This window comes from Amphimedon queenslandica, unplaced genomic scaffold (genome assembly GCF_000090795.2).
Source record: "Amphimedon queenslandica unplaced genomic scaffold, v1.1 AMPQUscaffold_13138, whole genome shotgun sequence".
Lineage (NCBI taxonomy): Eukaryota > Metazoa > Porifera > Demospongiae > Haplosclerida > Niphatidae > Amphimedon > Amphimedon queenslandica.
In genome coordinates, this window is record NW_003546626.1 from 49,501 (window position 1) to 61,758 (window position 12,258).

Here is a 12,258-nt window from a genome sequence, read left to right on the forward strand (position 1 = left end):
GTGTGTGTGTGCATGTACATGTACATGTATTTCATTTAAAAAGTCCCTTCTCTCATATTTTCAATTCTTATTCCTTTTCTGTGTACATGTAAATGCTTGATATTTTGTCTTTCTCCTTCTTTCTCTCTCCCTCCCTCCCTCTCTCCCTCTCTCTAGGTATCAGGGTTATCATTGGGGCAGTCGGTTGATGACTTATCAATTGCTTATTTAGCAACTATGCAAGCTCTGGCAGTAAGTTTATCTTAAAACCTCCTCCCATCCTCTCCTTATTGCAATTCCAGCATATCCCCTAACTATCCATCCACATACAATCTATATTAATGTACATGTACATGTGCTTGTTTTTGCTTTACTCTTCCTTAATCTATTTCCAGTCTTTTTCCTTCCTCTATCTGTTTACTTTCATCACTCATTAATCTTACCACTCAAGCACTCATTCACTGATACATACAGTATGTGTGTGTACATACATTAAGTGCATGTACACATGTACACTATACCTATGGTGGTTAAAGTGGTGATTGTGTACTGTTATTGTATTGTGTACTGTTATTGTATTGTGTACTGTTATTGTATTGTGTACTTTTCCTTTCTCTCCCCAGCCTTCCTGCTTTTGGTAGTAAACTCCTCATTATACTTTAGCTCATATATAGCACTTGTTGTCTGTAGATTTCTCTCTCCTTTTCCAGACCTCAACTTGTCTACTCATTATGGACTCTCCTAGCTGCTTGTTACTGCTTGAATGCCCTTTTGCCATCATGTGCATAACCTGTCTACACATGTGCCTGCACTCACCACCTGTGACACTGCACAATAGACTAACAATTAACTCATCAAGTGTCAAAGGTCAACCAACCTCTGACACTGCTGAATGTGGTATTGGTTCTTATGAATTATTGAAAGGAGCTCGTGACATAATTGGACCCTACAATGAGTCCCTCCCTCTGACCTCTATAGTATTATTATATCCACCTACAATTATGTCATTATAAACATATTTATTCATAATACCTTTATATGTACATGCGCAATGTATTTGTGTGTTCTACATTCATGATTACAGTTCCCTTTATTCTCTCTCTTCTCAGTCTTCATTCTCTCTATTGATATCTTACTTTCTCTTCCTTTCTCCTATGCATGTACTTATATAGACAGACAAATACATCTATTGCATGACATTATAATAACTGAAATTCATGAGCCTGACTTCCTTTAGTTCCAGGAAAGTATATCCATCAATCCTAAGCTTGCCTGGTTGTGTAATCCAATTATAATTAGAGCACGTACTTCATTATGTGTCTATTATTAAATTTGTCTTACATAGTGGAATATATATTGCCTGTCTGGTATACTTCCTTTTCTTTACCATAGCAGTGAATGAGTGAATGGTATATACGTGCAGTGTCTAGTGTAGTGTATACTTCTGAGTCTAGTGTGTGGTATGTATTATGTACATATGTACATCTGTTCTTATCATTTCTCTGAGTCTGTTTCTAATGGTTGTGTCTGACTTGTATTTGGCTGTGTCTATCAGGAACTGTGTGTGTGTAGTTGTATGTCTAAAAGACGATCTCTTCTCCCTTGATATGCTGATAAATATAGACCTTTGGGAGCTGAAAATGAATGATGACAAGAGAGAGGTCTGGTTAAAAACTTTAAATAAGTTTTGTTTTTAGTGAAGCGTTGATGTGCTAACGTACAGAAAGCAACCTCTGTTTAATAGTATAGAATCTACTTCACATGTACACATGCAACTACTCACGCATCTACAATGTACATGTATGTATACATCCAGCAATGAAGTGAACAAACCTAACCAATAAAGCCAATTTTATATACATGTGTGTATGTACATGCATCGCCTGTACATAAAAACCTCATTTTGATTCATAGGCTTTCTTCATTGGATCCTTATTAAATCTTATGGCGGCCTCTCAATAATTACTGTCACTTCCATACAAATACAATGTAGATTCTTGATTTATCTGACGTCATTTTCTCTATCTATTCTCTCTTGCTTCCTCTCTGATATGATATAGTTACAATGCTTCTTATATTGTCACCATATTACAGTTCCACTCAATACTGTATACAATATAGCTCTTTGTGTGTGTGTGTGTGTGTATTGTAATATAATTTATAATTTATTATTATTATTATTATTAAGACTGTGGCTCGCCTCCTGCATTTCTAGACAATTAACATCATCGAGTGTTGTCTGATTGTGGTGTGTGTATAATAAATAGGAATATTCATACATAATTAGCAGATTACTACTGGATATACACACCTCTATTGTTATATGGTCTGTTTCCTCATGTCTGGAATCATGATATCATTCTTATTATTATTATAAAGGTCCTGCATGCATCCTTGTATTAAATGTTAAGCATGTATCTTATTGGCTGTACGGCCCAAGGAATGGGCCACACATAAACATTGTCTGCAATGTGAAATTACATACACCCGGAGTGCATGTATATTATGTACTTGTGTTAAGTATACTGGAGCAATCTTACAAACGACACAAAACAATTTTTGCCCTATTTTTTAGCTGAGAGCCTACCTGTTCCTGCTACTAATGTAAGAGCTACTCCAGGATCAACTACTGCTGCTATATCATTCATAATACCTAACATTGCCTATACACCTGAAACCTACAGTGTTAAGTATACTGGAGCAATCTCACAAACAACACAAGCAACTCTATCATAAGAATGAGCTCCAGCAACATTAGTACTATTAATGAAGAATTTACAATCATGTTGACTGGCCTTGAGGAAGATAACACTTGTACATATACAGTTGATTCTACCAATTGTCTTGGTACATGTACAAAGCATGCATGCATACATGTGAAATGACGTACATGTACATGTACTAGCTGTACTGCCTGTACATGCATTGTATGATATGTATTATACATGTACACGAACAGTCCCTTACCGAATGCACACATGTACATGTACATGTATACTCATTTACATGTATTTTAAAAGCGGATGTGTACATGTATACTTTACTCATTACATGTTTTAAGTATTATTTTTTTGTACATGTACATGTATCTTAAACAAGTGGGGGACGATGTGAACCATCTTTTACAATTTGTGATCAACGTTTTAGACTGTTGGTGTTTCCACAGTGAGTGCATGTGTGCTTGCATGCAGTGTTATATTATTGTTTATTATTATGTAATGACACATGCATTTATATATCATTATCGTTTGTTTATACACAGCTATACATGGAGCTACATTTTATGTAATAAATCATGATCTATCATGCCCCCATCACTTAGATATTGTGTAACTAACTATCAGCCTACTATTAAATTATTACATATGATCATGAGATAATGTACATATACTTATATCATTCCTGCTTTAATAATGTATTTCATTCATTCATTCATTGACACGTGAGGCATATCTTAATGCAATGGTCACTGAGTTCATTTTCCCGTTATCCTCAGTTCCTCACCATTCTCTGCATGATTTACACATTTTGTTTGTTTTTTGTTTCCTTTGGTGAGTCTGGTTTTGGGATTGAATAATGATGTAGTATCTAAAGGGTATTGCTTGTAATAGATAAATGTACACACGTGTGCTTATAAACTGTGGCCCACATGTGTTTGGTACCTTTTCACAGTCACACCTGTTCTTTCCTTTCTTGCTAATACTCGATATAACACTACCACATGTTGTGTGTGTTTATCACATATGTCTCAAATGTACCTTCACAATTGCAATTGCATAATTTAAGACATCCTCTCTTTCTTTCTCTTCTCTCTGTCTGTCTCTCTCCCTGTCTCTCTCTTTTTTTCTCTCCCTCCCTCCCTCCCTCTCTCCCTCTCTCTCTCCCCCCCTCTCTCTCTCTCTTTCTCTTTCTCTCCAGTACAACACAAAACACATTATAGAAGCAGCTGAAACTTCTTCCGAAGAAACCCAAAAAGAAGGAAAGGGAAAAGGCAGGGAAGGAACAGTGAAAGTTTTATTTATATGTGGTGGACTTTCCAGTAATCCCATCTTCCTTCATACACAGTCTGATATCACAGGTAAGGGACTGAGCATCACTCAGTCAGATCCCTACAACACAAAGCTCTGATTTAACACTTTATACAGGAAATATCCACATTCCCTGTTGCATCCTAGAAGTAACACAAATGGGCACAGTCTGTGTATAAACATTGGCCAAAGGAAAGGTGTATTTTACATTAGCAGGAAACCCAAAGAGCTTAATTGATTTACATCTATTGCATATACTCAATGTCAGTGGTATTACCTTGTAAAATGGCAGCTGCTCCTTATTCTGAGTATAAGTCAATTCTCCTTTTTCATTTATCTTTTCATCCTTTCATTAGTGGCTTAAGGTGACCTTTCTATAAAGGGGATCTTAATCACTCACTGACTGTTGCATTGTTATTGAAAAGCTAGTCTCTGTTTTTATTTGCTTCATGTTCCTGTTGCTGTTACGACTTCCACTTATGCCTCTCTTATCAATATTTTTTGTTATTCTAACCTCCTTTCTTGTGACATGTGGCCTGCCGTGATGCTATTCTGAGTTACCCTTTGATCCAAGCTTGTTTTACAATGATTATGTTAGTGACAGTCAGTCTGCTTGTTTGATGCATTATGCTTAAGATATGAGTGATGATGTAGACCCTTGTGCATGCTTTCATCTTTTATAAGGTATAGCCCAGTGTGTAGCCTCCTGTTTTTCTTATCTTTGTGATGTGAGGAATATGAGATAAGTACTTTATAGTACCAGGAGTCATAACATGTACATGTACTTAAATGGTATGATTTTTGTGAAATGTAAAGATAAAAGAGAGAGTATTTACTATAAACCTTGTGCCTCTGTGTGTGTGTGTATGTGTGTACATGTGAACCGTATGATTGTTTGTGTATATTCCTTGATGAATCACTTCATGTGTGTGAATGTGCAAGTGTGTGTGTGTTTTTGCTCATTGTGTCTTTTTGGCTGTTGATAATTCTTAGTGACGTTTCATTTGCATACAATTTTATTAATTTGGCATTATTTTGTTCATTTATATATATATATATATATTATTATTAATACCATTGTTATTATTATTATTTACTATGCTAATACATGTCTGTCCATCCTGTAGGAAGTCTAGTTACTGACATTATGTCTATTGTATACTTCCAATTGCTATATTTAGTCAAACCTCACAAACCTCAATAGCTCCTATAGATCTAATCTCATACATAGTACACAATATATCTCTAGTAAATAAAGAGTTATTGTGAATGGGGAGTCTGTGTGAATATTTCATCCAATTAGTGAAGCATTTCCTGGCGATAGTAAGCGATTCCAATACAGTTCATATACTTGTACACACTTTGTGAGAGCGAATGTGTGTCTATTAGACAGATCAAAGATGTGTATTGTTAGTTTAGTGAATGCCCACAGAATTTCCTGTACTTGTACTAATGCTGTAGTAATGATTATATGCTTACCACACACTTAGAATTATAAAAATTGATGTATTATGCATGTATGCACAAAGTTTCCAGGCAATTCTGTCATGTAATTTTATTGTCATTAATGATTTAATTTTATTATTTAAATTTTAAGGGATTACATTATGTAATGTGTAGCTGTATAGTTCAATACACTAATTCTATTCCCTTTATAACTTTCAATAATGCTTCATTTATTAATCCTTTTCTTTATCTGTGTAGGCTTGCCTGTTGTGGTGCTCAGTGATAACAGAGATGCTGTCCTACTGGGATCAGCCATATTGGCAGCAACTGCTTCAACAGGAGAGGTACATAATAAATGATAAGAATATAATTCTGTTCTCTCTCTCTCTCTCTCTCTCCCCTCTCTCTCACTCTATCCCCTCCTTACTTTTGTATCAATTTCCTTTATTAAGTTTTGTCTCATCTTCTTGTAATCTTTCTCCATCGCTCTTCCTTAGGATGTTTCATTAATTATGGCAAGGATGTCCTCCATAGATCAAGACAAAGTTATATATCCAGACAAAACGCCCTCACTGGTGAGGTAAGTAAAAACCAATCAACACTCTATCATTATGCCTGATTATTATAAATACAATGACATCATCACCTTGTCATCTTATGTGCCACATTTATAGATTTCACCAATCGAAATACAAAGTGTTTAAATTCTTATACGAAGACCAGTACAAGTACAGGAGGATAATGAACGAAGGAGGGGTGATGTGAGAGCGAGAGAGGGGGTCAATTTTGTACTTTGTAGTTTGTATAATGGAATTACATGTATACTTTAACGCGTAATTTTACATTTTATGACATCGTACTCTTTGACGTCAATCATTTGCGTACGCGTAACGTATTAACCTAATTATTCATTACCCACCCACCCTGAAAAAAGTATAAAAAGGACAGTTCTGTCAGATTTCTCTCTAACAAATTAGTAGTTTATCTCAACGTTCGCTAAAGAGAAGAAAAGAAAGCCTACTTGTCTTTTTTGTCAGTCTATCTCGAAGGATTTGCATTACATAAAACAGCTATAACTATGATGGCGCTTTTGCAAGAACACAGTCTCTACGATGACAACACTCCCTCTGTCTCCTCTACGTCTTCATCGTCCTCTGGCGTCTTGCCATACGAGAAACAGATCCCAGTCGGAGTTGGCTCAAACATGTACCTGGACTTGAAGAGTCAGAAGCATCAGGTCCTCTCTACCCCAGACGTCTCTGTATTTGCTCTCTCTACCCCAGAGGTCCACAACTTGCTCTCATCCTCAACATCAACTTCAGTCACATCCTCACTCCACCGTTCACCCTCCCGTCACTACCCTACCCATCCGGGCCACCCAATCACAATGGAGCAAGAGTATTATGCCAAGGGGTTCCTGGATCGATTCGAGGCCCTCCAAGCTGGTGATGTTCACAAGCCCCTCCACCCATCCCACACCACCCTCTCCGATAACTCCATGTATTCCTCGTATGCTCCCGGCTCAAACCCATCCCTAGAGGCCGTTGCTCCAACGTACGTCACCGCCACACTCGATCATATCCCTAATTTTTCGATGACGACGCAAACGACCTCCGAAAGCACCACTTCCTATCCGGTGTCCTCGCAGCACGATGTGTATTACTCAGATGCTTACTCTCTCCCTTCTTACCCACGTCACGAGGGAGCCCTAATGGGAGGATTCCCGATGATGGCCTCAGCAGGAGGTGTGGCGGTCTCCGCTCAACCTATGTACTCTGTCATGGAGCCTCATGTCGTTGGTCACGACGTCTTGAAAGAGATGTCCATGGTCCCTGACCTACAGACACAGGAGCAAATGAAAGTGGAGAGGAAGAAGGCAAGGAACAGGATCGCAGCATCAAAATGTCGCACAAGACGCCTACAAAGAGAGTCTGATCTCGAGAGCAAAGTGAAAATCCTCAAAGATCACAACAAGGAGTTAAATGATGAAGTCAGTGGACTAAAGAAGCAGATATCAAGCTTGAAGAAAGCTTTGTCCCAGCACGCTAGCACTGGATGTCAGATTAATATCTCGCCGAGTTCTCTACCAGGCCATTCAGGGAGCAACGCATAATCTCGTCTTGTGTTTGTCTGTCAAAGTGGAATTTTAAAACTGTTTAGCTCTTGCATTTCTTTCTATATCTCTCTCGTTTTAATTTTGTACACCACTGAAACCTTTTCCTTTCTTTCTCTTTCGCCCTCGATAACTCGAAAGCAGTTGATTGCTTTCAATCGAATTTATTATTTTTGTATTCAGAACACATGCAATTAACACAACAATATTTGAAATGTGTGTCATTCATTCCCTGTGATATAATGACTTAAAATTTTTTTGTATAATAAAAAATTATCATTATTTTCATAAAACAGTTGATATTTTCATTAAATCCGCCACAGTAACCATCTAATAGAAATGCTTATTCATTATACACTGTACAATAATCTTAATTGCATTTTGTGGTACAAGGTAGGCAGCATCCTGTTGTAACTAGCGAAGCCAATAAGAATTTCCTTTCTTTAAACCAATATCCGGTGACCTCTATACGATGAATATTGTTTTGTGGTCACAGCACACACTCCGCCATCTCTGACATCATAACTGACATTCCAATCCCCCTTTCCTCAAGTTGCTATAGCTACAGTCTCTGTAATTGGTGGGAGGTAGTCACTGTCTCATAATTGGCCTTATGTAAACTGTTATAATTCAACATGCAGTGCTTTTCACCAAGGAAACAGCAAATTAGTTTAGTGTCATATGGTCTCACGACAGCCATAGCATTAGCTTATGAGTGTATATCTAGACATTGTTACGTAAGTGTGCGTGTTTATGTTTGTGAGTGCCTATGACGGTGAAGTGCTGTTGTTGCAAATGTGCAAATGCATGCATTCATTTATGGATAGATCTATAATAGCACATCTGTGCAAATACAATAGATTTTTCATTGCAAACAGTTCATAGAGTTCATGCTATATACATTCATGCAACACTATGGTTCTGTGTGTGTCTGTGTGCGACATATTTGCATGTCAATAATCAATTCCTTGGATGAACCCTAAGGCAATGTTGCTGTACACTGGCAGCTGTAGTATTTTTAATGAAAATAAGGATAATGTATTATTAGTAATACATTGAATCTTGATATCTTTAGAGGAAAAGGAAGGATTGTAGGAAGGTGAAGGTCAGTGCAGTGTGAGAGGGAAACTGATACTCTGCAATGAGGAAGTTTGTACTATCAAGTTTCAGGTAGAAGTAGATAGATTTGTATGTCAATTAGTTTTATTTATTTAGTGATCCTGTTTCTTCGTTAACTTTGTTCACAACTGAATAGTATTCCCTTCATTTCTGTACATCATGAGATCATGTATATACAAATTGTAAAGATCATTAGCTGTTATTTCATAGTTCAGTGCTGAGCTATAATTTATGAGGCACTAAAATTAATCTTGTATTTTTGCTTTAATAACTAGTACAGTTATAGCACAGATAACTAAAGATAAAAAGGGGAAATATTATTATTTTTTGATCCAATAATGTTTTATGAAGTAATCACTTGCTGTTGAGTCTATGTGTACATCAAAGCAATAATCAAGTTCGCATTCCTAAGGAAATGCTGATAATATTATTGAAATATAAACAGTTCCAGTTGCATTATCAATATCAGTGGTTGTCAGGGACCAGTTGAGTTGGCAGTTACATGACTGAGAGAAATATTTAAATTAATGATAATCAGCTCCAAATCATAGTTAGATTTTAGCAGCAATGAGCATCTTGGATTATCTAAGATGTGTTGTTGCTAAAATTTGATTAGTAATCAATTATTGATTCATATCAATTAATAATGATAATATAATAATAATAATAATAATAATAATAATAAAGTTTAAGGAAAGGCTAAACCACCAATGACAATATCATAGATTATGAGTTTCTTTTATGACAATAATGGATACATAATATTGATAATAATATCATTATTAGTTTTTTAAAGTATAACGCAGCACTCCACCCGTTCATGATGCTGGTGGTGAGGGTGATGGTGATGAAAAGGGGGAGGGTGATGGTGATGACGATGGTGACCGTGATGGTGCCCCCCACCGCCTACATGTATATCAATGACAGGTGGTGGACCAAAGTGACCATGATGACCGTGGTGGTGACCATGGTGACCATGATGCCCATGATGGTGGTGACCTCCAAGGAGATGATGGCTTTCCATTTGTGTGAAATAATTAGTTTGCTTTCAAAATGATGTCACCAAAATACAAGCTGTATCTATTGAAGGGAAGGGAGAATTTGAAGGTGTCAGTTTATATATAATGGCTTTACCTCAGGGCTGGGGAATGTATTTTTGGGGAAGAAAACAATGACTTTTCTGATCCTTGAGATTTGCAGAATGAAAATAGGTGGGGCTCGATCACATGATTATTAACAATGACGTAATCTTTAAAATATACGCGCATGCGCAGTGTGAGATTGCGAGTATAAAAAGCCGGGAGATGAGCATTTTCTTTTCTCCTCGGCTCCTCCTTTTCTCCTCCTCCTCGAGCTAGTCCCCTCCTCCATTACAAGGCCTCTCTCCTCCTCTCTCCTTCAAATGTGGCGTCCTGCTACTGTTAGAGAGGAGGAGGAGTCGGGCCGAGTCTGATCATGCCATGCCTGGCACTGCTCAAGGGATTAAAGAGGAACTGTTACGAGCTATCGACGAATCAGGAAACGTAATTTTACTTGAAGTGTTGAAAGAGGAGAGATGTAGCCTTCGGTGGGGCCCTGGTGCCTCTTGTTTTGTCTCTTTAATTGTCCGCCATTTTGTTTTATTTGTTCTTTCCCTTCAGGTATTAGATATGAAGCTTCTAGTGAGTGTATTGAACGATTTGGAGAGTGTCCGGATTACAGCAGAAGATCTGACGGTAAGAGAAACGAGTATAATGTATAAATGATGATGGTAGGAATGAGAGGCTTTGTAGTTATGGGATGTGATGGTTTGGGATGCCAATTGGTTTATTTGGTATTTCAAGTGTGAAAATAAAATCATTTCATAATGATACTATGCTAGTATACTCATTCCTGTCCGTTTAATTTAGCATTTGTGATTTGAGTTGAGTCTAAAGGCGGTTTTACTAGTCCCGACATTACGTTGATGCTGAAGTTGAATTTGGTTCAACTCTAGCGTAAAAGCATGCGTCAAGGGGTCAAATCACCCACAATTTTGATTTAAAACTAATGACATGCTGGTCTAACGTTATATTGAGAACCTTCCTTAACTTAAGGCTCTTTTAGAGAATCAATATTAGTATACTGTGTAGTGGGTAATTTTTAAAGGGTAGATTTGGTTTGAGAGCCATTTGCCAAAATAAACCTGCCATTTTGTGTCAATTACTAAAATAACAAGCTCTTAGAAACCAAATGCTTGTCTAGCCTCTCTCTACCAACTTTAAAAATTTTTTTAAATTGAAAATTCATAAAAAAATTTTATTTCATCGGCATCAGCTCAAACTTGCTACACAGCATAAGAGCATGTATATGTATCAGAAAAAATTATAAAAATGGAGAATTCTTTCCTAGTCATTTTTGAAAAAATTGGTCACAATCACTGTACTATAGTACAGGGACTTGGACCTGATTTATGAGTAATAAAAAAATTTGTAAAAAATTTAATTCTGGTCGGAATTAGCTCAAACTTGCTACACGATGTAAGAACATGTATATGTATCAAGAAAAATTATAAAAACTTTTAGTCATTTTTGGTGAAATTTGACCAAACACCCTGTACTATTATAGTACAGGGACTTTGGCCTGTGTTTTGAGTAACTTTAAAATTTGTAAAAATATAACTTTTGATTGGAATCAGCTCAAACTTGTTACACAACATAAGAACACGAATGTGTTTATGTAAATTTGTTAAGTGTTGGCTACCTTCAAATGGTAAACATTTTAAAGCTTTTATTTCCTATTGTTTAGGTAACTCGTTTGGGTCTTTATATCAATAATGCAAGGCGTCAAACGAAAGACAAGACTCTCGCGAGACGCATGAAGGACCTTCTCAAAGAATGGAAGATACTAGTACAGAACTCACAGTCCAACGGGGTGGCCCCTCCCTCCCAATTAACCACGCCCTCTATAAGCCCCGCCCCTTTATCAACCACGCCTGCTTTAGCCCTCAGTGAGGAGCCGTCAAGCGAAAGTGGTCTAGTAACTCCAAAACAAAATCCCCAGCTCTCTCACCGGAAACTATTACTTAGCAAATTATCTGCTTTTAAGAAGCCCCAGACCACACCTACTGCCACGCCTCCCACTATAGAACCTATAAATACTTCGCATTCGTTACCTCTAGCCCCCCCACCTCCTCTTCATGTGAGTAATGGTAAACCTGGCAGTACTAATAACTCACTCACTATTCGTTATCCTCTGGATCGATTACCCAAGCAGCAAGAAACTCGAGGTCCATTGATAGTAAGCATATCTCTTAGTTTAATTAAGTTGAGTGGACGTAATGAAGCCCCGCCCACAGAAGGAGTGCCGTTGCTACATCCTGGGCTAAATGAGAGATCCTCTCCTTTGTCATTTCAGTCGTTGTCTCCCGTTTCGTATCAAGAAACTAGACCTTCACCTCTTCCTCCTCCCTCCCTCTCTCTCCCCCTCCCTCCCCCACCCTCTCTCTCTCTCCCTCCCTCTCCCTCGTCACTCACTCCTCCGCTCATTGTCTCCATCCCTCTCTCTCTCCTGACCAGCCCCACTCTTGTTCCTGCGGCTAGGAACCGCTCCCGA

General features: G+C 37.6%; 3 protein-coding genes and 1 long non-coding RNA gene across 5 annotated transcripts in view; 3 read left to right on the forward strand and 1 right to left on the reverse strand.

Moving 5' to 3' along the window:
* LOC105314016 (FGGY carbohydrate kinase domain-containing protein-like) overlaps nucleotides 1-6,295 on the forward strand; it is a 29,379-nt gene extending 23,084 nt beyond the window's left edge. Inside the window, exons 8-12 of the mRNA XM_020000904.1 lie at nucleotides 157-231; nucleotides 3,898-4,057; nucleotides 5,712-5,797; nucleotides 5,951-6,033; nucleotides 6,128-6,295. Coding sequence (XP_019856463.1) covers nucleotides 157-231; nucleotides 3,898-4,057; nucleotides 5,712-5,797; nucleotides 5,951-6,033; nucleotides 6,128-6,218 — 495 coding nt within the window. The 3' untranslated portion in view covers nucleotides 6,219-6,295. The remainder of the gene's footprint in view (nucleotides 1-156; nucleotides 232-3,897; nucleotides 4,058-5,711; nucleotides 5,798-5,950; nucleotides 6,034-6,127) is intronic.
* A 129-nt stretch (nucleotides 6,296-6,424) lies between these two features.
* Nucleotides 6,425-7,857, forward strand: LOC100640297 (transcription factor AP-1-like). The gene has a single exon (XM_003389144.3). The coding sequence runs from the start codon at nucleotides 6,532-6,534 to the stop codon at nucleotides 7,564-7,566; it is 1,035 nt and encodes a 344-aa protein (XP_003389192.2). The 5' UTR covers nucleotides 6,425-6,531; the 3' UTR covers nucleotides 7,567-7,857.
* A 1,314-nt stretch (nucleotides 7,858-9,171) lies between these two features.
* On the reverse strand, nucleotides 9,172-9,922 carry LOC109584994 (uncharacterized). Its single transcript, XR_002186263.1, has 2 exons — nucleotides 9,820-9,922; nucleotides 9,172-9,765 (listed from the first exon to the last, which is right to left on the reverse strand). It is a non-coding gene; the product is annotated as an uncharacterized LOC109584994 (long non-coding RNA).
* A 94-nt stretch (nucleotides 9,923-10,016) lies between these two features.
* Nucleotides 10,017-12,258, forward strand: part of LOC105314017 (proline-rich protein 36-like) — a 2,807-nt gene continuing 565 nt past the window's right edge. The window contains exons 1-3 of one of the 2 annotated variants that reach the window (XM_020000906.1): nucleotides 10,017-10,208; nucleotides 10,326-10,400; nucleotides 11,452-12,245. In XM_020000906.1, coding sequence (XP_019856465.1) covers nucleotides 10,146-10,208; nucleotides 10,326-10,400; nucleotides 11,452-12,245 — 932 coding nt within the window. In that variant the 5' untranslated portion in view covers nucleotides 10,017-10,145. The remainder of the gene's footprint in view (nucleotides 10,209-10,325; nucleotides 10,401-11,451; nucleotides 12,246-12,258) is intronic. The other variant, XM_020000907.1, reaches the window with a different exon arrangement.